The sequence below is a fragment of the Dromiciops gliroides genome, chromosome 6 (genome assembly GCF_019393635.1).
Source record: "Dromiciops gliroides isolate mDroGli1 chromosome 6, mDroGli1.pri, whole genome shotgun sequence".
NCBI classification, from domain to species: domain Eukaryota; kingdom Metazoa; phylum Chordata; class Mammalia; order Microbiotheria; family Microbiotheriidae; genus Dromiciops; species Dromiciops gliroides.
In genome coordinates this window covers 230,486,212-230,511,041 of record NC_057866.1, presented here as the reverse complement: position 1 = coordinate 230,511,041, position 24,830 = coordinate 230,486,212, and the positions used below count along the sequence as shown (strand labels likewise).

General features: G+C 37.2%; 1 protein-coding gene across 4 annotated transcripts in view; it reads right to left on the bottom strand.

Moving 5' to 3' along the window:
- Positions 1-24,830, bottom strand: part of TBCK (TBC1 domain containing kinase) — a 285,598-nt gene that overhangs the window by 227,682 nt on the left and 33,086 nt on the right. For 2 of the 4 annotated variants that reach the window (XM_043971552.1, XM_043971551.1), the window contains exon 3: positions 24,600-24,672. The exons of 1 other annotated variant lie outside the window; for it this stretch is intronic. In XM_043971552.1, the coding sequence (XP_043827487.1) occupies positions 24,600-24,672 (73 nt within the window). Of the gene's footprint in view, positions 1-18,904; positions 18,979-24,599; positions 24,673-24,830 lie in introns of those variants that run through there. One more of the 4 variants, XM_043971554.1, reaches the window with a different exon arrangement.

The window sequence follows — 24,830 nt, the reverse complement described above, 5'->3', positions numbered from 1 at the left end:
GACATTTCTAGTTCCAGTCTACAAGCCAAACATCCATAAAGTTAGCAATCCAGGGAGGAGGAAGTACACTTCCACATTATACAAGTTCAAGATGTTCTTTCACCTTATAAAACCTGATCACTCACTCAAAAACATTCCCTTTGGTCTAAAACTTTCCATACTTGGTATCTGCCTGAGGTGAAATTTTTAAGTAGAGGAAACATGGATGAGAACTACTTAGCTACTGTTTGATTTTGGAAAATGTGAGGGCTGGGAAGTGTATGAAGTTATCGGCTGCTTAGTAATGCTCTAATATTAATTTTTAAATGGTGTTGTTTCTGGTTATCATTGAGATCAGATTTCTCCTTACCTAACGCGTCAATATAACTGTGATCAAATGGTACAAGATTTCTAATGATTCCCAGATTTAATTCCAGGAGTTTGAGGCAGGGTATTTTCAGTGAAGGATTGATGTTTGTGGGCTCCTAGTCAGATGTACCACTAGCCTATTAACTTTTAAAAAGTGCCAGAGAATGGATTTGATAAGCAGAGAGAACAAGTAGATGAAGAAATTTCTTTTAGGAATGTAGGATGGCACTTTCTCAAGCTTAGTCTTAGAAACTAGAGCACTGGGAAATTAAGTGACTTGCCTAGGGTCATATAACCAGTATATGTCAGAGGCATAATTTGAATCCAGGTCTTACTGGCTTCAAAGCCAGTTCTCTATATCTTCTGCCAGTATGCCTCTTACTTTAGGGCAATATTAAAATCATTATCTTTTCTAAGTGGTCAAGGCAATATGAAGTATAATTTTGCTTCTACTAATTCGTCTAAAAATTTTAATAAAAAATTCTGTCATGATTTTACCCCAAGTTTTTCTGGGATGAAAATTCAAAAAGAAGATAATTCAAAGCATTTAAAAGTTTTAAAATTCAGAATGTTTGATGGTCCTTTTTTTTGCTGCGACTGAGATGATTATTTTAAGAATACTATTTTTGTTACTAATCTTTGAACATGTAAGTTACTACACAGTATACGGTTTTAATTCATTCTTGACCTTTTCAAATTTCACTGGTGTGTAAAGAACTTAATCCAAAACATTTTACATCTATCTCTGTATAATAATAATAAAAAATTGTATTTAATAGATATTTTGGAGTGTATATTGTGGGATTAACAGTTATTCAAAGACATTTTTTTATTACTTAGACTATTAGCCTAAGGAAAATCAATCCATCTGTCTTTAGAGTTGTGAGATCCAGAAAATTTACTACTGAGATCTCACTCCCAAACCAAGGTTCAAAGCTTTAAATGTGGAATGTAGCTAATTCTCAAAGGACTACAAAAAGTTGGGAAATTAGCTTTCCAACTTGAATACTAGATAACTTTCCTTTCTCAGCATAAAATTAATTTGATAAGATCAAAATACATATGGAAAGCATAGTCTAGTGGTTTGAGGTTTCAACACAAAGCCAGCAGGCTCTGTCACTGATTTTCTATGCTTGGATAAGTGTTCCAATTCACTGTACCTCAGTTTGTTCATTTCTAAAATGAAAAATAACATGCTTCTATCTACCCACCAGGGCAGATAGAGAAGGCACTTAATTGGTGGTTAATCCAATCAGATAAAAGTTCATACATACTGTTTTGATTTAATTTAAAACCATATTTCTATAAATTGTGATAATTGTGTGTGTGTGTGTGTGTGTGTGTGTATCATATCATGATGTAGGCTTTTCAATTCTGCATATAACAAACAGAATGTCAGCATCACAAGAGTTTATTTTTTACTAGTAGGTAAATGACAGCATCTGGTTTGAGCAGGAAGGAAAGGATTCCAGCCTGGGGAATGAAGCATGTCAGGGTTCCTTCCATCTGCCACTTTAAAACCACCCCTGAGATTGAAGAAGAAGGAGGATGAAGGTTCAAAAAGGTACTGTAAGAAGCACACCTCAGGCAATTCTCAAAAGGCCCTATTATCACAGCCTTACGCCATACTGAAATACTGAAGAGTAATGGGATAAGCATGGCAGGGGAGTTTAATTATCTGTCCCAAACTTAAGTTGTACTTCTTATAAGGCCTTTCCTTCTGGATCAAAGATTTTTAACTCATTCCAAGTCATACCCTGCTTCCTGTAGCTTGAGCAAGAAGCCTCTGACTATATTCTATCTACCCACCAGTCTGAAGCACAATAGTCAGTCAGTTAATAAGCATTTATTAAGTGACTAGGAGAGAGGCTACATAAATAAGCACCATAAAGATCCTGAAAACTCTAGCTAGAGAGACTAATAACGCTTTTGTGTTGGTAATTATTAGGTGGTACAATGGATAAAGTTTGGGGCCTGGAGTCAAAAAGAGTTCAAATCTGCCCTCAGAAACTTAATAGCTGTGTGACTCTGGGCAAGGAAAATCATTTAACCTGTTTGCCTCAGTTTTGTCATCTGTAAAATGGGAATAATAATAGTACATACCTCCCAGGTTTTTGTGAATGAGATACTAATTATAAAGTGCTTAGCCCAGTGCCTGGCATGTGGTAAGCATTATATAAGCATTATATAGCTATTATTGATATTGTTGTAGGATTAATTCAGTACTCTTGTTCCCAAACAGTTTATCTGCGCCTTCTCTCTTTCATTTGTCTGGACTATATACAAATGAGAAAGTGAAGCAGTCCATAAAAACAAAATGCCTTTACTAATCAATCCTTTAACCCTTCCTAAATATTTCTATCCACACTGCTTCTTCCCAGAATTGCTGTTGGACAGCTCAGAAATGCTGGCCACGCTATAAATTTATATAGGCTTTTAATATCTGTGTGCTTTGTAGTAGTTCTAGTGGTAATGATAATGACAGTGGCAGTGGTACCAATACCACCACCTACCACTACTATCGCCATCATAATCACTATTAACATTTATATAGAACTTTAATGTTTGCAAAAATATTTTGCATGTTACCTCATGTAATCCTCCCAACCCTCTAAGGTTGGTGCTATTATTTAACAGGTAAGGAAACTGAGGCAAACAGAGATTAAGTGACTTGCCAAGAGTCACACAGCTAGTAAGTGTCTGAGACCAGATTTGAACTTGGGTCTTCCTGACTCCAAGGGCAACACTTAGCTGAACATTTGTCTGAGAAGGTTAAACATTATAACAGAGTTCCTCTGGCCACCTTCCTACGGGTCTCTGAACCCCTGAGGAGATAACAGTGACACATCCAGTTCAGGGAAATTTCTTGGCAATCCTGAAAATATTCATTAATCAATCAATCAGTCAATAGTATCTACAAATATAAAAGTGAGAGAGTTACCTATTGTCAAAGGGCTAGGGGAAAGAGGATAGAAGGATGGCATTAAACATGTTCATTGATAAATAAATACAGGATATTTACACAATAAACACAGAGTACTGGGGTTTTGCAGAGGGGAGGTGCTATTGGGACTATGAGGAAAAACTTCTTCAAAGAGACAGACCTTGAGTAACCCTGAGTCTGGGTTGCCTTCTGAAGGCAATTGAAAAAAAAAAGCCCTACATTAGTAGTCAGTCTCTAACTACCCATTCTGGAAGCTCCACTCTTCTTTCTCCTTAAATTCCCCAAACCCTTTGCACCCATAGTGGTGAAGCACTGTAGTTCAGATAAGAAAGGACTCAGTGCTATCCTTTGGAATGATCCTGAAACAGCTCACAAGTTTTATCCTCCCCTCTACCCCTGTCCAGAGTGCTGACACTCAATAACTAATACATCTTCTCCTCTTAGACTATCTAACAAAAACCACATACACTTTCTCTTTTATCACCACCAACTATTGGTGTGGCATCCAGAAACCAAGAAGATGGTTCATATCTATACAGGATTAAAATATCATCTCTTACACTATATATCCATGGTAGCCCATGCAGGGCCAGAGTCTTACTCTAGCCTGCCTCTGAGTCATTTTATTTATTTATTTATTTTTTAATTTTTTTAAATTTTTAGTGAGGCAATTGGAGTTAAGTGACTTGCCCAGGGTCACACAGCTAGTAAGTGTTAAATGTCTGAGGCTGGATTTGAACTCAGGTACTCCTGACTCCAGGGTCAGTGCTCTAACCACTGCGCCACCTAGCTGCCCTGAGTCATTTTCTATTAAATGAATGGACATTAAAAGAGTAAAAAAAAATCGACAGTTCCCTTCATTAGCTCATGGATCATAGCTATTGAGCTAAAAGGGCCTTTTAGTCCAATCTCCTCATTTTATGAGGACTTGTGGACCAGGGAAGTGAAGATATTTGTCCAAGGTCATATAGGTACCAGCTGGCAGCGTCAGGATTTGAATTCAGGTCTTCTTACTCCAAATCCAGAATTCCTTCCACTGCACCATGCTATCTTCATTAATCTGATTAACACTAGGTGAATAGAGTACAAATAGTTTAAGCTCAAAATGGTCAATTTTTAATCTACAAGCATTCACCTAATCAAAAGATTCTTGTAATAAATGAAATTCAATGAACTACAAAAGATGGACTATATAAACGATGGTTAAAAAAATAATAGTACTTGGGGGTCACAGAAATTTAGGGAAGAAATTAACCATCAATGTGATAGCTATTTATGATCAATTTTTATGACTAAGAAGGGTCTGTGGTTGCTTAGTTCTTAAACTATGTCTTTCTAACATGATTTTTTATACCCCTAAACCCAGCCTTTATCAACTCTTTACCAAGGTCTAAGGTCTAATAGTTGCTGATAATGTTAAGTTAACAGAGCACCAACAAAGACAGAAAGGTCACTAATGTGCGAAAACATTCATAGCAATACCTTTTGTAGCAGGAAAAAAGTTGGAAACAACATGTGTGCACTCTGAATGGAAAATGAATGGACACACTAGGGTTTATGAATGTGACCATATTATTGTGGCTTGAGAAAAGATGAATATGAAGAATTTTGGGAAGCCTAGAAGACATGGATGAATTAATGAACAGCAAAGTGACCAGAACCAGAAGAACACTATAAATAATGATTACAATAAGGTAAAACAAAAAGTACGCTAAAACAAAGACAAACTAGGTGACTGTAATGGTCAGTATTTGTTTCATAGGACAGATGATGAAACATACCTCCCGACATTTGGGAGAAAGGTGGGGGGTGGTAGGTCCATTATGTTGCATATATTGTCAGGACTTGTTGCTATGTCAGTTGCTTTTGCTTATTAGTTTTTCTGTTATAAGAGTTGGGTTTATTGAGTGGTGGTGGACATACCTGGAAATTACTGTGGTATAAAAATAAAAGACATCAATAAAACTTGTTTTTCAAATACCAAACATAGGTCCTTCCCCCCCCCCCAATAAACAAACCACATGTATGAGTATGGGTTAAGATTTAGGATTTTAAATCCTAATTTAGTCATTGACTCAACTCAGTGGATTGGCATTTCATCTTTCTATGCCTCAGATCTGCCTACAAGCACAAAGTATTGTGATATCCTTGCTGGACCTATCAACCTTTTGTAACTGACAAGGCTTCAAGCCCTAGGGATTGCCAAATGCAAATATCAGGCAAAATGCAAAAAGCTCTTGAAAACCAGATGTTAATTCAAACCTTTCCTCTACAAATAAAGCATAACTGTAAAAAGAAAAGGCAACAGGATATAATGGTGACAACTGGGGAAGGCAACAAAATAAAAGAAGGGTCAAATTTAAGATAAACTTCCCATTAAAAATCAGATGTTAATGAGGCAGTCTGAAAGTCCTCTAGATCTGAACCATTATAAATTCACCATACAAATCACACGGGTTATGCGCTATTGCACTGACTCCAAACCATAACAAAATGTATATTATCTTCTCTGACCTGTATTTCAGAGGAAATAAACTTTATACGCAGTGACCGCTAAGTTCAATTCATCTCCAAAAGGCCATGGTTTCCCCATGAAAAGGGTGTCCAAGGGTTTTTGTTTATTTTGTTTTTTGGCTGCCATTCTCTAACCTGACTTGATTAGAGACCACAGTCAAATGCAGCAATTCCCTCTCCATACTTCTAAAAGCCAGGTAGAGAAGGATATTTTACCAAGAAGGTTGTGGTCAAAGATACTCATTTGAAAATAAAACTTTACAAGGAAATAAAACACCACAAATATTTCCAGACTTTGAGGAGTCACATTTGCATTCTGAAAACTAACACCTCTACAGAACAACACACGTGGAGAATTCTCCCACATAAACTAAGTGGGAAGCAGATTGTTTAAGAAGCTCTTAGTATCCAGATGGGTAGTACATCACTCCCCAAAACACTGATTTTTACAATTTTATAACTGTTATCAATACTTATACATGTCAAAGAGCCAGAGTCTAGAAGTTAACTATCAAACATCAAAAAACATCCATCTATGACAGATTAATAGTATGGGAATCATGAATAAACTCAAGATAAATCCAGAGAATAAACAGATAAAGTATTTATATTACATTAAGATAGTATTTGGAAGTTATAGAGATTTCATGAACAGAGTAAAATGAAAGAATATCATATTTGGTAGTAATATTGCCAATATTTTTTAATTCTAACAATTTGTAATAATAAGATGATTATATTTTCTGCTAAGGCTCCATAGAGAGAGTGGAATGCCAGTTGCTATGAATTAGCATCATAAACCAGTCCTCTAAAAGGTCAGGATTAACCTGGAACTAAACAATATTAAATACTAAAATGCTACATTATGAAGAAATAGAATTATAGAGTACTCCTATAGGATAGAATTATAGATTAAGTGCGATTTCTTTACTAGATGCATTTAAATGGCACAGCGGATATAGACCTATTACTTTGTTATACATTACTTTGAAAACTGTCCTGCATGGACTGCATTTCCTTGTGGCAATTAAGTGGCTCAGTAATCTGACATCAGACACTTACTAGCTATGTGACCCATGACAAGCCACTTAAACTTGCCTCTACTTTCCTCATCTGTAAAGTGGGGATAGCAATAGCACCTATTTTCCAGGGTTGTTATGAGGAACAAATAAGATCACATTTGTAAAATGCTTGGGGTAATGTCTGGCATACAGTAAGCGCTATATAAATGTTACTCATTATGATGATTAATTTCATCATAATTGACCATGAAAGAAAATTTATCCTTGTTCTACAAAGAAAAAAAATATTGAAATTAATATTTCAGAGCAATATTATTAAACAATAACATTAAAAGCATATTGAGCAAAAAAAGTATAAAACACAGAAATTATTATTCATTTTACCAGCTGGATGTCACTAATAATTCTTATAATTTTACCTGAGGGGGCTTTGCTCAGAACCACTTGGATTCTCTTCTACCTTTAAGACATTTCTAGGATAGAATTAAGCTGGTAAACTCTATAGATCTGTCCCCCTGCCCTTGAGATTTCCTAAGAAGAGAAATGAGTATTTTCTAGTGGGAAGGTAGTTTCCTTTGAGCCTTGTGAGTCAACACACTGTTTGGGGTTTGGTTTTTTTAATTGTTTTCTTTTATGTGTGTGGGTTTATTGTATATAAACATAAAAATGTACATAAAGATGTTTGTGTACTCTATGGATAAAATGACAATAATGCTTTTGATACAAATAAAGTCTCCCTTTTCATATGTCTTTAGATAAAAATCCTTCCTAGATTTAGTTGCTGTGGAATTTAGTTGAATAATAGACTACCTAGTAAGTCAGAAGAGAAAGCAAGGAAGAAAGAAGTAGTAAGTAAATAAGTCATTATTATTAATTATTACCAGCACCCCTCTTTCCCATTTGATTCCTTGGACACACCAGAATCTCTACCATCACACATCTACTGGTTCATCTCCCTGACAGAATTTGGGACTCTCTTCATCAAGCCACGGATCAAGAGCAAATCCTGAAGCAACTGCTGAAGTCATGTACACATGCTTCTACAGAATGCCCTGTTAGTTTGCCATTCCGGTAGAGGGCTGATCTACAGACAGTCCCAAAGAACTCTGGCAGTGCCCTGTTCAGAAAATCATATGAAAATGTGGAATTTGGAAGTAGGACCTGGAGTCCCATAAGCTTGTTCTTTCCACAGCACAATTCCACATGCCACCTAAGGTAGTGATTATAGTCTGAGACTCAATTCTTATGATTCGACTACTTCTTCCTTATAGAGACCACGACTAACTATATTTTAAAGAGGGAGAGCTAACAGCAGAGTATAGTGGTGGATCTGGAGTCAGGACAGACCTACATTCAAATTTTGCTTGACATGTTACTAGCCATGTGACCACAGGCAAGTTACTGATCCTTTCTGGGATTCCACTCCTGCCTATGTTAAATGGGTATGATCATTCTGGAATACCTTCCTCAGGAGGTTACATTAATGAAAAGCTCTTTATGCTGATGAATCTAAAGCTTGCTTTTCCTATGGAGAAGGGGGGAACATCTATTTCACAGGGTTGTGGGAAACTGAAACCTTGAAGCCCAGTGTTAGCCATTATCTTAATAAAAAGACATTTCCTAAGGATTCATAGGAGCACAGATCAAGAGCTGCAGGGGACCTTAGAGGCATCTTTTTTACTAAGGAGAAACCATACCACCAGTGAACTGGAATGATATCACGTCCATCATTTATTCAGCACAGTGCGTGGCACAGGATGAACACCTGATAAATGCTTGTTGATTGAATAGTTGTTCTTCAGCATTCTTTCAAGGGCTCTTAAAGGACTCCTTATTAGAGTTACAGCATTTTGAGGCCAACTATGGTATACTGCTGGGCAGATATGTAGGCAGTGGATAGACTACTGGGTCTCGAGTCAGGAAGACCAGAGTTCAAATCTAACCTCAGACACTTACTAGCTGTGTGACCCTGGGCAAGTCACTTAACCCTGTTTACCTCAGTTTCTCCATCTGTAAAATCAGCTGGAGAAGGATATAGCAAAGCACTCCAGTATCTTTGCCAAGAAAACCTCAAATGGGGTCACTAAAATTTGGACATAACTGTACAACAACAACAGCCATGGTATGTTGCTAGAGCAGGGCAAAAGAATAATAAGCTCATAGACAGCAGAAGGGAACATTAGAGGTCAACAACCCCTTCATTTTTCAAATTAGGAAACTGAGGCCCAGGGAAAGAGCCAAAGTGATAGGAACAAACAAAGCTAGGAGTGGTATGACTGCAAAAAGCAATGTCCTTTTCACTACAGTCAACAAGCAGACAAACACAAAAGATGATACATTCCCTACCTTAAAAGAGCTTATAATCTGATAAATACTGTCTACTACTCACTGGTGGCTGTCATGATAGGAAATTTTTGATCAACTGGCTGTGTTTAACATTTAAACATTAAATATTCCATTGTTGAAATGCGTTCCTATAGAATAACCTCTACATCATACCCCAGCACATGGCTGATTTTACCAGATTGACTTAAGGAGGTCAATCAGCACCAGAGAGATCCAAGGGATAGATCAACTTCCAAAAATCCCTTAATTAAAAAAAAAAAACACAACAACAACACCCTAAGGTTTTATTGATCCATTTCCAGTTAAGTGTGAAAGCTCAAGATGGAGATGCCTTTCTGATTTCAGTGTGTTTATTCAGCTGTAATTCTTTTGAATTAAGGTAACTTAGCATGATTTTCATCATCTACTCAGAGTGAGTATTTTCCAAAGATTTCCTGACAGGAAATGACTGATTAAATTCATTATTATTTTTTCTCTTTTGTCTTCCATAGGGATAGATAATACCAGTAAACTGAATAAATCAGGGTGTCCCCCTTCCAATCAATTCTGCTCCAAAGTACCAAATCTCTACCACAGTTAGTTTCTTAAACCCTTCTCCTGTTATTAGAACCAGAAGGAATCAATTTACTTTATCAGGGGCAAACCAGAGAGTTAAATTAGAAAAATGCAACTAAAGTTGACCACTGGGTTATATGCTGCTTTTTAAAAAACGTTTACATAGTAGAAAATCATTCCCATGATATAAAATTGTCATTAAACTCAACTCAATCCATACATATTAATCACCAGTTTTTCTTAAAGAAAAAAAATATCACTTCTTTGGGTAAAATAAGAAAAAAGAAGAAAAAGAGAAGAATTCTGTTTACTCTTTAGAATAACAACTGTTTAAAAAGGATAGGTGTGGCTGTGAATCCATAATAATTTTTTAAAAATTCAATAATTCAGAAAATAAACACAGGTTTACATAACAGGGCAGTAACTTTTCTGAATTTAGGCTGTAATTTCAATCAAATAGTGATCTTTTTAAAATAAGTTGCTGAATAATAATATTTTCTTGCCTTTTTTGGGGGGGAGGAGCTAGGCAATGAGGGTTAAGTGACTTGCCCAGGGTCACACCGGTAGTGTCAAGTGTCTGAGGCTGGATTTGAACTCAGTTTCTCCTGAATCCTGGGCCAGTGCTTTATCCACTGTGCCACCTAGCTGCCCCCTGAATAATAATTTAAAATCAGTTGGATTATCAAAGATAAAAAATTAGTTACACTTAAGAGAAGAGCTCTGCTGCCTGGTGAAGTTGCAGTGACCAAATTCTTTTGAACAGCTAGCTAATAATAGCTAGCATTTACATAGTACTTTAAGGTTTGCAAAATATTATCTTGTTTTAATGTGACAAAAATATTGGGTGGTAAAAGCTATTATCAGCATTTTTTGGATAAGGAAACTGAGACAGAGAGAGGATAAGTGAATGAGTTATTAGTGTCTGAATCCAGATTTGAATTCAGATGTTTCTGAATTCACTGAGCCATTTAACTGAAGGAAGTATAGTCAAAACAGGAGTTTTCAAAGTAATGTGGAATTATTATATACTATTTTAAAAAACAAGTTGTATAAAATGGAGATTGAAAATCTCTTTTTATGTGTTTTTCTGTATGTATGGAAATATTCCTTTTTGCCATTTAAATTCAAAAGATAAATTTTAAAAAATCTCCTCCTACATTAACACACACACACATTTATAAACCACTCCCCAGCTTCAACCAGCTAGTACCAAGTAAACCAAAACAACAACAAAATCAAGCTGTATATAATAGAGATTCAGTTTCACATTCACTCAGCTTTTTCTGTACTTCTTTGTATAAGGAATCGATAGAACCATATCATAAAGTCAGGAAGACTTGAGTTCAAAGTCCTGCCTCAAACACTTACTAGCTGTGTGACCCTGGGCAAGTCACTTAACCCTGTTTGCCTCAGTTTCCTCATCTGTGAAATCAGCTGGAGAAGGAAATGGCAAACCACCCCAAATGAGGTCACAAGGAATCAGATGTGACTGAAAACAACTGAACAACAAAAACTAAGTCACCATTCCACTCACCACAGTGGCTTTTCCAAACATTCTACCCTCCTTAAACCTCCCATAGCTCATTCCTCTCTGCCTACCCTTTCAGCTGAGACTCTTGCCTTGTTTTTGTTTTGTTTTTTTGTTGGTTTTTTTAGTGAGGCAATTGGGGTTAAGTGACTTGCCCAAGGTCACACAGCTAGTAAGTGTTAAGTGTCTGAGGCCGGATTTGAACTCAGGTACTCCTGACTCCAGGGGCCGGTGCTCCATCCACTGCGCCACCTAGCTGCCCTTCTTGCCTTGTTTTTACTGAAAAAATAAGACCAATCACTATGAACTATTTTTTTAATAAACATTTTTATTTAAAGTTTTGAGTTCCAAATTCTATCCTTCCCTTCCCTCTAACTTCCCTGAGGTGGTAAACAATCAGATATAGGTTATACATGTGCAATTATGTACCATATTAGTCGCTTTGTACAAGAAAAACCAAATAAAAGAAAAAATGAAAGTGAAAAATAGCATGCTTTGGTCTGTGTTCAATCAATATCAGTTCTTTCTCTGGAGGTGGATAGTATGCTTCATCACTAGTCCTTAGGGATTGTCTTGGATCACTGTATTGATGAGAATAGTCAAGTCATTCACAGTTCTTCATTAAATAATATTACTGTCACTGTACACAACATGTTCCTGGTTCTGCTCACTTCATTACACATCAGTTCATACAAGTCTTTCCAGGCCTTTCTGAAATCATCCTGCTTGTCATTTCTTATAGAACAATAATATTCCACTACAATCAAAGACCACAGCTTATTTAGCCATTTCCCTATTGATGGACATTCCTTTGATTTCCAATTCTTAGCCACAACAAAAAGAGCTGCTATAAATATTTTTGCACAAATAGGTCTTTTTCTCTTTTTTTTTGGATGTCTTTGGGATATAAACCTAGCAGTAGTATTGCTGGATCAAAGGGTATGCACAGTTTTGTAGTCCTTTGGGCATAGTTCCAAATGTTTTCCAGAATGATTGGATCAGGTGAACACCTTCTTTCCCCCTCTCCTCATCTTACATCATCCAGGGTGCCTTCTGCAACTATCTCCTTTTTTCACCCTTGTCTCAAAATATGAGGTCACCCTTCTCCTTGACAAGTTAAACTTTTCTACCTGCTGTAACGATTGGAATAACGCCACCTGCTGGATACTTACTGTAGAAGAATTCTGCCCATGAAGCGAAGGTCTTTGAGGGCAAGACCAGGAGTCTTTTCTTTGGCATCAGGAAGTGACGCGGACTAGTGGGAGGGGGAAGGAAGAGACTGGGGCTCAGTCTCGCTCTCTTGCCTTTGGACTCTGGTGGAGAGCGGAGCTAGAAATGTGCTCTCCCTTTAATAGATAGGAATCTAGGCCTTTCTCTCTCTCTTTACCAAATTCTTATTCTCCTTAATAAATGCTTAAAAGTCTAACTCTTGCTAAAGCTTATAATTTATTGGCGACCACTCATTAGATATTTTAGACAGTTTAGCTAGAATTTTAGCCCTTAACACTGCACAAGGAATTCCATTCCATACTGTATTCTCAACAAGACTGTCCCCTTCATCATTCCCACCCTCTCACTTATTCTCAATTTCTCCTTGTCTAATGGATGCTTCGCTACTCCCTACATACACGTTTCCCACCCCCATTTCCAAAAAACCCTCACTTGATCTGTTCATCCCCACTAGATACTGCCCCATATCTCTTTACCCTTTTTTATAAAACTTTGTAAAAAGGCCATCTCCAATAGGTACCCCCACTTCCTCACCTCTCACTGCCTGTAATCTGGCTTTTGCCCTCATCATTTAATCAAAAGAACTCTGTCCAAAGTTAACTGAGATGATATCTGAATTAAAAAAATGTAAAGGCCTTCTTTCAGTTCTCATTCTTCTTGACCTCCCTGTAGCCTGTGACACTCGATCACTCTCTTCTCCTTAACACGATTTTGTCTCTAGGTTTCCATGACACTACTTTCTCCTGATTCCTACCTCTCTGATCAGTCCTTCTCAGAGAACTTGGCTGGATCTTCATGCAGGTCATGCCCACTAGAGGTTGGTATCTCCTAGGGCTCTGTTCTGGGCCCTCTACTGGGTGATCTCATCAGCTCCCCTGGATTCAATGATCATCTCTATGCTGATGATTCTCAAATCTATGTGTCCAGCCCTAACCTTTCTACTAACATTTAAACAAGAATCTCCAAGTGCTCCATGCACATGTCCTGCAGACATCTTGAACTCAACACATACAAAACAACTTATTTTTTCCCTAAAGCCATTCCCCCTTCTGAGCTCACAGTGATGCATCCTCTACTCTCTTCTTCTTCTCATCCAGCTCATCCTCCTCTGACCTTCCAAAGTGACCTTCCTAAAGCCCAAGTCTGACCATGTCACTCTTCCTATTCAATGAGTCCCAGTGGCTTCCTATTACATCCAGGATAAAACAGGAAGTCCTCTGTTTGGCATTCAAAGCTCTTCACAAGCTGGTCCCCTTCTGCCCTTCCAGTTTTCTTGTTCTCTATTATGATAGAGTTTTCAATATTCATTTTTAGAATATTTTGAGTTCTAAATTTTTCTCCCATTTCTCTCCTTTCACCTTTCCCGAAGACTTTCCTTGCTTTTTTTTTTTTTTTTTTTGCAAAAAACAATCTATCTTTCTTTAGATTTTACATTTTCATTAGCTCGCCCCATGCCTGGAATATTCCTCCTCATCTCTACCTCAACCCCATCTTCTATAAGAAGCCTTCCTTGATCCCCCTTAGTATTTAGCTCCCTGCCTTTATTGATTACCTCCAATTTAGCCTGTTTGTAAATAATTGTGTGCATATTGTTTCCCCCATTTCCTTGAGAGCAGAGATTGTCGTTTGCTTTTCTTTATATTCCCAATGCTTAGTATAGTGACTAATATAAAGTAGGAACTTACTAAATACTTATTGACTGACTGATTTGATGACAACTTCATATTTTGAAAAGTTGAGGAATGGAGGCAGCTGGGTGGCGCAGTGGATAGAGCACCGGCCCTGGAGTCAGGAGGACCTGAGTTCAAATCTGGCCTCAGACACTTAACACTTACTAGCTGTGTGACCCTGGGCAAGTCACTTAACCCCAATTGCCTTACCGAAAAAAAAACAAAAACAAAAAAAAAGTTGAGGAATGGGTGTAGGGTTTTAGTTCTTTTGGAGTTGATTCAAACTAAAAAAAAAAAAAAAAGCCAGTTTCTGAGGTTCAAGTGATGATAATCTTTTGGAAGACTGACCACTTCATGTTTTAATTTTTCACAAAGAAAAAGAAAAGTGGTCATAGTCTGAACATGTGACTCTAGTTAGTTTGGGGAAGACTAGATTTCAAAGCATTCAAAGTTTTGGTTTTTTTTTTTAAAGAGTTAGGTCACATTGAGAAAAGAAATCAGTGCAGGTAAGAAAAGGTGCTCTCAAGAATGAAATTTTAAGGGCACAAAGTGAAACATGTCCAATAAGGAAGGAAAGAAAGGGACCAATGTAGATACCCAAAGAACTCATTAACCATATTGGATTTTAATAGAACGTATACAGAAGATGGAAACAAGGACAGATAATGGTGGATGAATACAAAAGTATATCATGATCTTCTAAGAATGACAGCAAGATGAAATAACTGAAAGACTTAGGAACTCTGATCAACACAGTGACGAACCACAATTCCAGAGAATTCATGTTGAAATAGACTACCGACCCCCAAATGATGAACTCAGTGATGACTGAGATGTATTTTGCTTTGTTTTGTTTGGGGGTGTGAGCATTGGGGAACATGGCTGATGCAAGAATTTGTTTTGCTTGACTATACATGTTTGAAATGAGTTCTATTTTTCTTGCTTTCTCAAGGTGGGGAGAGAATTGTGATCTAAAAATAAAATAAAAATGAATTTTTAAAAATAGTAACTGGACACAGTCCAGTTCAACTACAGCATAACATATATGAAGGAAAGTAATTATAAGACAAGGCCAGGACTATGGAAAGCACTGAATGACTGACAGAGAAACTTGAACTTTACTCAGGGGGAAAGAGGGAGCCATTTCTGAGCTGATGAGTGATACGAGACCCCCTAAGAAAGATTAACAGGGCAGCATTCACTGCAGGGTGGCTTGGAGGGGGCAAAGAGTGAAGGTGGCTAGGACTGAATGGAGGCTGTCCCCATAATCCAGGCAGAGGGTGACTTTAATGCATATCCAGGATGGCAGAGGGCATTAATAAGGTATCACTGGAGGTCTTCAAACTAACTAAATGATTGAGGGGAAATTGTTTGGGTAGAACAAGAAGCCCTCACAGATTCTATCCAGCACCAAGATTGTGGGGTGCTGCAATAAGTATATTTGCTGTAACTAACACTACTATATCTTTATAACCTATGATCATTATTACTTAAATATGCAGTAAGTAAAACTATAGCCCAAAAGATAAATATTTATTGAGGGAAAATAATATGAGGAGCCCCAATGCTTAGAATCAGTTGAGGCTTACAAGGAAAGCAAAAAGAGTTTTCCAAAAGAAATATTGTGGATAAGTAGAGAACCCAAGGAGGGATACGAACACTGGTCAAGAAGGGGGGGAATAACACACAACAGAAAGAAAGTGAAGCTACTTAACTCTTTTACTTTTGCTTCCCTTCTCTCTAACACAGGAACATCCTTTGGATTAGATGGGATAAAAAGGGAGATAGTAAGATAAAGGTATTTAAAAATTTTTCCCAATTATAAAGCATTCATTTTTTCCCTCCTTCCCACCTCCCCAAATCTACAGGGGTGGGGTAAATACATAGGTAGACTAATGAAAGGGAGAGGGGAGGAGGAGGAGGAAGGGAGGAGAGTTCAGAACCCCTATATCATAGTAAAGTAAAACAAATTTCCACATTGGTCATGTCCAAAAAATGCATTTCTTATTCTACATATATTAATCTATCATCTCTTTGTCATCAGGTAGACAGTGTTTATCTAGAATAAGATTCTCTCTGAAATTAATGTTGATGCCAAACTCAAATAGAAACCAGGGGGCATACTGACTTAGAATTACAAATTAACATTATCAATGTTTTACTGTGCTCATTTATTTTAAAATATCCCAATTACATTTTAAGCTGGTACTAACCAGCCACAGTAGCAAGTCTAACACCCTCTGCTTTAGTTTATTAGAATCCTTAAATCTTTCCGAATTGCACAATTTTAAGTGATGTTAAAGTATAAATTATTCTGTTGGTTCTGCTCATTTCACTCTGCATCAGATTAAAAACTGATTAAAGGCCACAACCAAATACTAGTGACTGGAAACTTGGAAATCAGAAATAAAATGGTCCAAGATAATTCCAAAGGACTCATGATGGAAAATGCTTTCTACATGCAGAAAAACAAAAACAAAAAAAAACAACTGTGAAATCTAGATGCAGGTTGAACCATACTGTTTCTACTTTTTTTTTGTTTTTTGAGATTTTTCCCTTTTGTTCTAATGCAAAAATATGTTTAATGTGATTATACATATATAACCAATATCAGATTGCTTAATGTCTTGGGGAGGGGGGAGGGAAGGGAGAGAGGGAGAAAAATTTGGAACCAGAAATCTTACAAAAACACATGCTAAGGCAGCTAGGTGGTGCGGTGGATACAGCACCGGCCCTGGAGTCAGGAGTACCTGAGTTCAAATCCAGCCACAGACACTTAACACACACTTACTAGCTGTGTGACCCTGGGCAAGTCACTTAACCCCAATTGTCTCACTAAAAACAAAACAAAACAAAATAAAACAAAACAAATGCTGAAAACTATCTCTACATGTAACTAGAAAATGATAAAATACTTTTATGATAAAAAAAAGAAACTTGGAAATCTAGCAGACCACAGCAGGGATCTTGCACTTGACCTTTAACTCTATGCCCTATTTAAAAAGAATAGCAAATTGGACATAATAGATTTGCAGATTCATGTGTAATCATCTTTTAAAATTATACTGTTATGGAAATCCATGTAAAATAAAATAAAAATTGAAAAAAATTATCAATGTCTTGGGTAAAGGTAAATATAGCAAATTTGCCATATTTGTGGGATGACAGTGCTAAGGATTATGCTAATAGCATAAGTGCTATTATGGATAGCACACTAGATGACAGTGAGGAGCCAAATCGATACAACAGTGGTATAAAGATCCAAATTTTCCTCAAATTTTTCCAGCCATTACCCACCATTTTCTTTGTAGATGGTTACTATATAAACAGAGCTATACTACTTTAATAGTATTAGTGAAGAAATAAAATAATATTCAGATGTTCAAATGTTAACTGTTGTGACTATATATAGCCACTTACAAAAAGCTATAGCCTTGTATTAAAAGCTCAATTTAGTTCACTTAAAACAAGATAACTATATAAGGTATTTATCTCTGATTAAAAGTATTTCCTTTCTCCTTCTCCTCCCCTGTCCCTCCATCCTGTTTCTGGTAATCAAGGACAAATTCTGTTTCTCCTAATTACCAAAACCAAACAAGTGACTATATTATTAAGAAAAGTAGTTCTGCTCATGATAGAAGAGGATCTCCAAATCCAAGAAAAAAAAAGAAAGAAAGAACTGTGGAGTATAGATGCTGATTGAACCATATTATTTCTTTTGTTTTGGGTGCTGTTGTTTTTTTTTTCTATTTTGAGGTTTTGCATCACTGCTCTGATTCTTTCTCTTGTAACAGGATTAATGCAGAAATAGGATTAATGTTATTATGTGTATATATATGTGTGTGTATATATATATCTATATGTATATGTATAGATATATATAGATATAACCTATATCAGATTACCTGCTGTCTAGGGGAGGGGGGGAGGGAGGGGAGGGAGGGAGGGAGAAAAATCTGAAATTGTAAAGCATGTATAAACAAAAGTTGAGAACTATCTTTACATGTAACGGAAAAAATAAAATATCTCAAAAAAAAAAAAAAAAAGTAGTTCTGGGGGGCAGCTAGATGGCTCAGTGGTTAAAGCACCAGCCCTGGATTCAGGAGTACCTGAGTTCAAATCCGGCCTCAGACACTTGACACTTACTAGCTGTGTGACCCTGGGCAAGTCACTTAACCCCCTATTGCCTGCAAAAAAAAAAAAAGAAGAAAAGTAGTTCTGGGAAATAGATAAACAAATGACTAAGGTTTAGACTAGCATCAAACTTTCAACAAAACATAACTTATTCAGGAAAGAAACCTTTGGAAAAGTAGCAAAAGGGAATTTCTAGGTTACCCTAATGCCCAGAAAAGAATAATTCATGCCATAGAGAATAAGACAGAAAATCTTACTTTAAAACACATTAAATAGTTAAACTTTGTCTTGTTTTTCTACCTTCAACATAACTGGTGAAATGGGAAGAAGAAAAATGGATCTTTATTACAGAAATCCTAAGTTTACTTTAGTACACGGTCTTAATTTGAAATAAAGGGCACCAGAGACCTTCAACAACATGATACAGGAAAGCTCTGCTTCCACCAGCTATTTCCCCTCATCTTAAATTCTAGGATCAAACTATCTTTTTCAGACAACTGAGATCTGTGGCTGTCCAGCCACTGGACTGAATTCACCCCAAAAGGCCACTTTTGGGGGTATCCAATTCAATAAGTAGGCAATTGTTTAATAAGGGCAAATAAAACTTACTCACCTAAGTCAGTCAGATCATGTTTTCCATCAAGTTAGTAAACAGCTGCAGACGTCTGCTTCCCATCAGAGTCTCTGTGTTTAACATACTATACCCCTGCAAAGCTGATGGTTCTGTTAAGTTTTCAAAACCATAACTGGAGAAATATATGATAACTACATTTTATTAAAGAAGGAAATATCCCTGTACTACTCCCCTTGAGAACTGAAGGCCAATCCAAAAACTTTTATGTGCCAAAAGTCTGCTGAATATCTATGTGCTATATTTGCTGTCACTTTTATGGATTTGAGAAAAAAGCATAAGCATGGAGTGATAGGAACCAAGGAGGATGATTTCAGAGTGGCACGTGGCTATATAAACGCACAATTCTTCCTGCTCACAGGAATAGGCATGATTAAGGTCTCTTGCTTAATAATCTCTGGAAAACATTTCAGAAGAGAAATTGAGATAAATTGTGCCACCTGTATTTTTCCCCTTTTCAATGCCTTGAATCTAGCATCAGTTATAAATAAATTCTCAGGCACAGAATCTAAGAATACTTCAAAGTACTCCAAAGCTCTTTATTTTCTTCTTTTGGAGGCCTTTCGATTCAGGGAGCTTTCTTTAATTCTACACTTCTCAATTTGCAGGCAGATGAATGTTGGTCATTTTGCAGAAACTGGAGATGGAACTTGGCAAAGTTGAACCCTGGCACAGGTAGCCTATAAAAGCCAATGGAAAGACACGTGGCTCTCCAGCACCGCCAATTCCCTTCAATTTCATCCTGCTTGGCTGCACCATATGAGACAGTAGAGAAATTACATGCTTTCTAGCAGCTTGGCAGATAATGTGTACAAATACCAGAAAGGCCTCTTCTTTTCTATAGTTAGCCTGTAGTTGGATTTGATAATATCCATAGGTCACAGCTGCAAGGATTGTGATTTAGTGTTTATGTGGCACACATTTTCCAGAGGGCCTTAAGAACACCAGGACTGGAAAGATGTGGAGAATCCTCAGTTTCTGCTGGGCTCTAGAATTGTGCACTGCCATTTCCACTCGTTACAACACACGGCTGCTTAGTTAAGGACTCTGCCTAAACTATGGTACTGTTTTCTATGGGAGAGAGTGACATGGAAGCGGGATAAAGTCTGAAGATGAGGATATCTTCATTATACACTTCACAAGGTTACTGTGAGGAAAGTCCTCACAAAGCCTTAAAACACTAAATAAATGTATACTATTACTATTAGCATGTCCTGATTCTGGCCCGATCGAGTCAAGGCAGCACAGTCTAGTGTCAATAGCCCTGAGCTTGGAAACAGAGGATCTGGAGTCCAGCTCGGACACTTCCTAACTGTGGGACCCTGGTTAAGTCACTTAACCCTGAGCAAGTCACTTAATTTCTGTCTTCCTCGGTTTCCTCAACTGCAAAATGGGGAAAAGAATAGAACCTATCTTTTGGAGTTGTTGCGGGGATCAAATGAGATATTTGTAAAGTGCTTAGTACATAGTAGGTGCTTAATAAATGTTTGTTCCCTTCTCCTTCCTAAGTAATCTAAGTCTTAAAGGCTGTCTCAAATGAGTATCACCAGACAGCTGGCAGCCTGCAGTTTTGCGACAGCTATGGACAGATGGACAGTCCAAAATCACAAGTCTCAAATTGCAACCCTAATTTACTGGGAGATTTCCTGTTGATTTTATATCAGCCTTTCACACAGGTGCAGAGGACTTACACTTTTGGCAGGCTTGGAAAGGACTGATTTATAAACCATAAGGGCAGCTTCTCACTTTTCCATAAACAGGTTACAGAATTAATTACAATAGGATGTATACCAACTCTGCATAGGGGACCAGCTCTGCTATTGGAGACGCAATGTGGAAAGAGTATGTGGAAAGAGTAAAATAATTTTCAACAAAGTTAATTTAGATGAATGAATCAGATAACATAACCTGGAATTGATACTGTCAAAATCCCTTCTGCCCCCCTAATGAAACTCTCTCAAAGACAGCAGACATTATGGGTTGGGGGTTGGCTATATTTTGAAAAGTACAAGAAAAATAATGGCTCATGCTACTTTATTACCAGTTCTAATCCCTAATACCATGATATCTCAATTAATGGATTTCCTGGGAACAAGCTCCTTAGTGATCAAGTAGGCCAATTTTTTAAAAAAAGAAAAAAGACAAAAAAAAGACGGGGAGGGGAATGGGACCCTCAACTTTCTAAATCATAAGCAATATGTTTTTTGGTTTTTGGTCATATGGTTCAGTGGCAAGGTTCCCATTAATCTATATAGTCTTGCCTGATAAAAATACCTCTATGCATCTTTTAACATTTGTGCATAGTTGGAAGTGACAGGGCAGAACCAAGGCAAAAGTAGCAGGTTGTCAAGTATGTCCTTCAAGGTGGGGAGAGTTCCCCAGTCCCTGGCCTGGCTCAGAGCAGGGGCTGAATCAATGTTTTCCGGTTGGCTGATAGGCTCAATGCCCCCAACCTCCAGTTCAACAAACATTCACGCTGGAAAGAAGAAGATGGAAAATGGCCAAGTTTCTGCCCTCAAGGAGCTTGCGTTCTAGAGGGAAATGAGGGTGGACACAAATACCTGAGGTGAAAAGGACAATGTGGTCAAGCAGCAAAACTGTGTTAGGCACAAGGCTAGTCAGTGGAAATAGAAAGAGAGGCCTGACACTGCTCTGTATCCTCAAGGAGTATACACTCTTTTGGGGGAGAGGGTTAGGATCGGAACCTAGATCTTCACACCCAGATCCTTCTTGATGCCACGTCAGGCATTCTACATACTATGCATCTGGATGGTGCAATGGATACAGCACTGGGCCTGGAGTCAGGAAGATCCACGTTCAAATCTGGCCTCAGTCTAGCTCTGTGACCCCGGGCAAGCGACTTAACCTCTGTTTGCCTCAGTTTCTTCAGCTGTAAAATGGAGGTAATAATAACACCAGTCTCTTAGGGGTTTCGTGAGGATCAAATAAGAAAATATAGTAAAGCGCTTAAGCACAGTGCCTGGCAGAAAGTAATAGCTACATGAATACTATTATTATTATGCCACAGAGCTTAAGAGGAAGGTTAGTAGGAAGAGAAGATTTGGGGGAGCAAAGGGGATAAGGGTGAGGAGGAGATAGTAAGTTCCATTTTGAGTATGTTAATATTAAGAGTTACCTTGGGGAAAAAATTCTTTAGATACTTATTACATGCAAGGCATTCTTCTAAGACACTGCTGGTGGAGCTGTGAACAGATCTAACCATTCTAGAGAGCAATTTGGAACTATGCCCAAAGAGCTATAGAACTGTGCATACCCTTTGATCCAGCAATACCACTGCTAGGCTTATATCCCAAAGACATCCCCAAAAAGAGAAAAAGACCTATTTGTACAAGCTCTACAAAGACCTATTTGTACAGCTCTTTTTGCGGTGGCTAAGAACTGGAAATCAAAGGAATGTCCATCAACTGGGAAATGGCTAAACAAACTGTGGTGTATGATTGTAATGGACTATTATTGTGCTATCAGAAATGACAAACAGGAAAATTTCGGAAAGGCCTGGAAAGACCTGAATGAACTGATATTAGTGAAGTGAGCAGAACCAGGAGAACGTTGTGCAGAGACATGAATATTGTTTGATGAAGAACTGTGAATGACTTAACTATTCTCAACAATATAATAATCCAAGACAATCCACCTCCAAACAAAGAACTGATATTGACAGAACACAGACTGAAGCATGCTATTTTTCACTTTCTTTCATTTTTTTTCTTTTATTCAAGTTTTCTTATACAAAATGACTCATATGGTAATGTTTTACATGATGGCACATGTATGTCCTATATCTTATTGCTTACTGCCTCAGGAAGGGATGAAAAGAGGGCGGGAAGGAGAGAGAGAATTTGGAACTCAAAACGTTAAATAAAAATGTTTATTATTATTAAAATGTTTTAAAATAAAAACAATAGAACGATGCTTTAAAATTTTTTCATAAAACTATTATAACCTTAACAAAAAAAGCCCTGAGGTTGGGGGAGAGGGGAAGAGGGGAGGGGGAGGACAGGGGACAAATCCAGTATTCACTACTCTCCAGGAGGTATCGACATTATGCCTGTATCCACTAGGAATAGTGTCAGGAGTGTTAAAGCCCTGGAAGAGTTCGTGAAGAAAGTTAAGGACAAAAAAAACATGTTTTGTTTTTAGCTCAGGTGGAACATGATGTTAACAGAGTTAACAGAGAGACAAAAGAAGGCAGAAGAGACAACTCAACTCTTACTTTGCTTCTGTTTTCTCTGCCAAAGAGAAGGCTTTTTGGCAAAAAATGGCTAATAGGGAGCTGATACAAAAGATAAGTAAAGGATGGTAGGAGAGCATCTTGCTTCTCTTGGATAATTAAAGGGCCCATATCCTGGGAATATGGCAGATGTGATTACTGAGCTATTATCTGTGAAATGTGTTTGATCATGGAGAAAGAGAGAAGTAGCACAAGATTGCAGAAGGGCTAGGCTACCTTCTTTCACATTTTTTTTTTCATTAATTCCCTTGACATCCTTGAGGTTTTATTCTTCCAGATGGATTTTGTTATTATTTTCTGTAGATCTATAAAATATTTTGATAGTTTAGTACAGTACTAAATAAATAAATTAATTTAGGCAGGATTGTCATTTTTATTATATTGGCTCAACTACCCATGAGCGATTAATATTTTTCCAATTGTGTATATCTGACTTTATTTGGGTGAAAAGTGTTTTATAATTCTGTTCATATACTCCCCGGGTTTGCTTTGGCAGGTAAACTCCAAAATATTTTATAACATCTACAGTGATTTTTAAATGGAATTTCTCTTTGTCTCTGTGGTTGCTAGACTTTGTTGGTAATATATAGAAATGCTTATGATTTATGTGGGTTGATTTTTCTGTCCTGCAACTTTGCTAAAGTTGTTAAGAATTTCAAGTAGGTTTTTATTATTTTCTAAGTATGACATTATATCATCTGTAAAGACTGATAGTTTTGTTTCCTCATTACCTATTCTAATTACTTTAATTTCTTTTTCTTCTCTTATTGCTATAGCTAACATTTCTGGTACAGTCTCAGGGCTTTTTAATATGACTCATAGCAATAATAATCCTAGCCAGAGGTCACCTGACTTCCTGACTCTGGGTAAGTCACTTGACCTTATTCTGCCTCAGTTTCTTCATCTGTAAAATGGAGATAATAACAACATCTCCCTCACCTATTCTTTTCAGGATCAAATGAGATAACACATAAAGTATTTTGCAAACAATAAAGCGTATAGGTTTTCAATTTAACAAGTTCTCTCTTGTTACAATAAATATGCTTTATAAGTTAAATACCACAGACAATCATCTTGGTTCCTAAATAATTCTAAATAAAATGATCTATTTTAAGCAAATCTCTCAAATCCTTAAAATGCCTAGCACTATAGAGACTTGGCATTTTCAAACATATCCTCCTAAAAACTCATTTGTTCAGGAGTTTGAACATGCCTCAGTGCCATTTCCTGAGCCCTGGACAATGTTAATACTGAACAGCTATAGAATCTGTATATTAAATTTCCTGAAATAAAAAAAAATGCCCTGGGATTTTGTTATTAAGCAATTAAAAAAAACACAGCATGCTCCAATTTTCACTTAAAATGCTTTTTCTTTTGCCAGTTTTTGCCCTTTTCCCTCCTGATTGTCCTGATATTACCCAGTACCTCACAGGTGTCCTCTCTCGGAGTAATTCTTCCAGGCTCCTTTCACAATGCTCAGCTACCACCACCAGCCTCTCTGATTAAAGCAAAACAAAATCCAATGTTACATTTGGCTAACAACATCTCGCTGGCCACACAGAGAGACCATGAGCATACTCTATTAATTAAAATATTAAGTTTTTTTTTCCCAAAATTCTTGTACTTTCTGTATGGATTTTAAAACTCAGCTCTTTT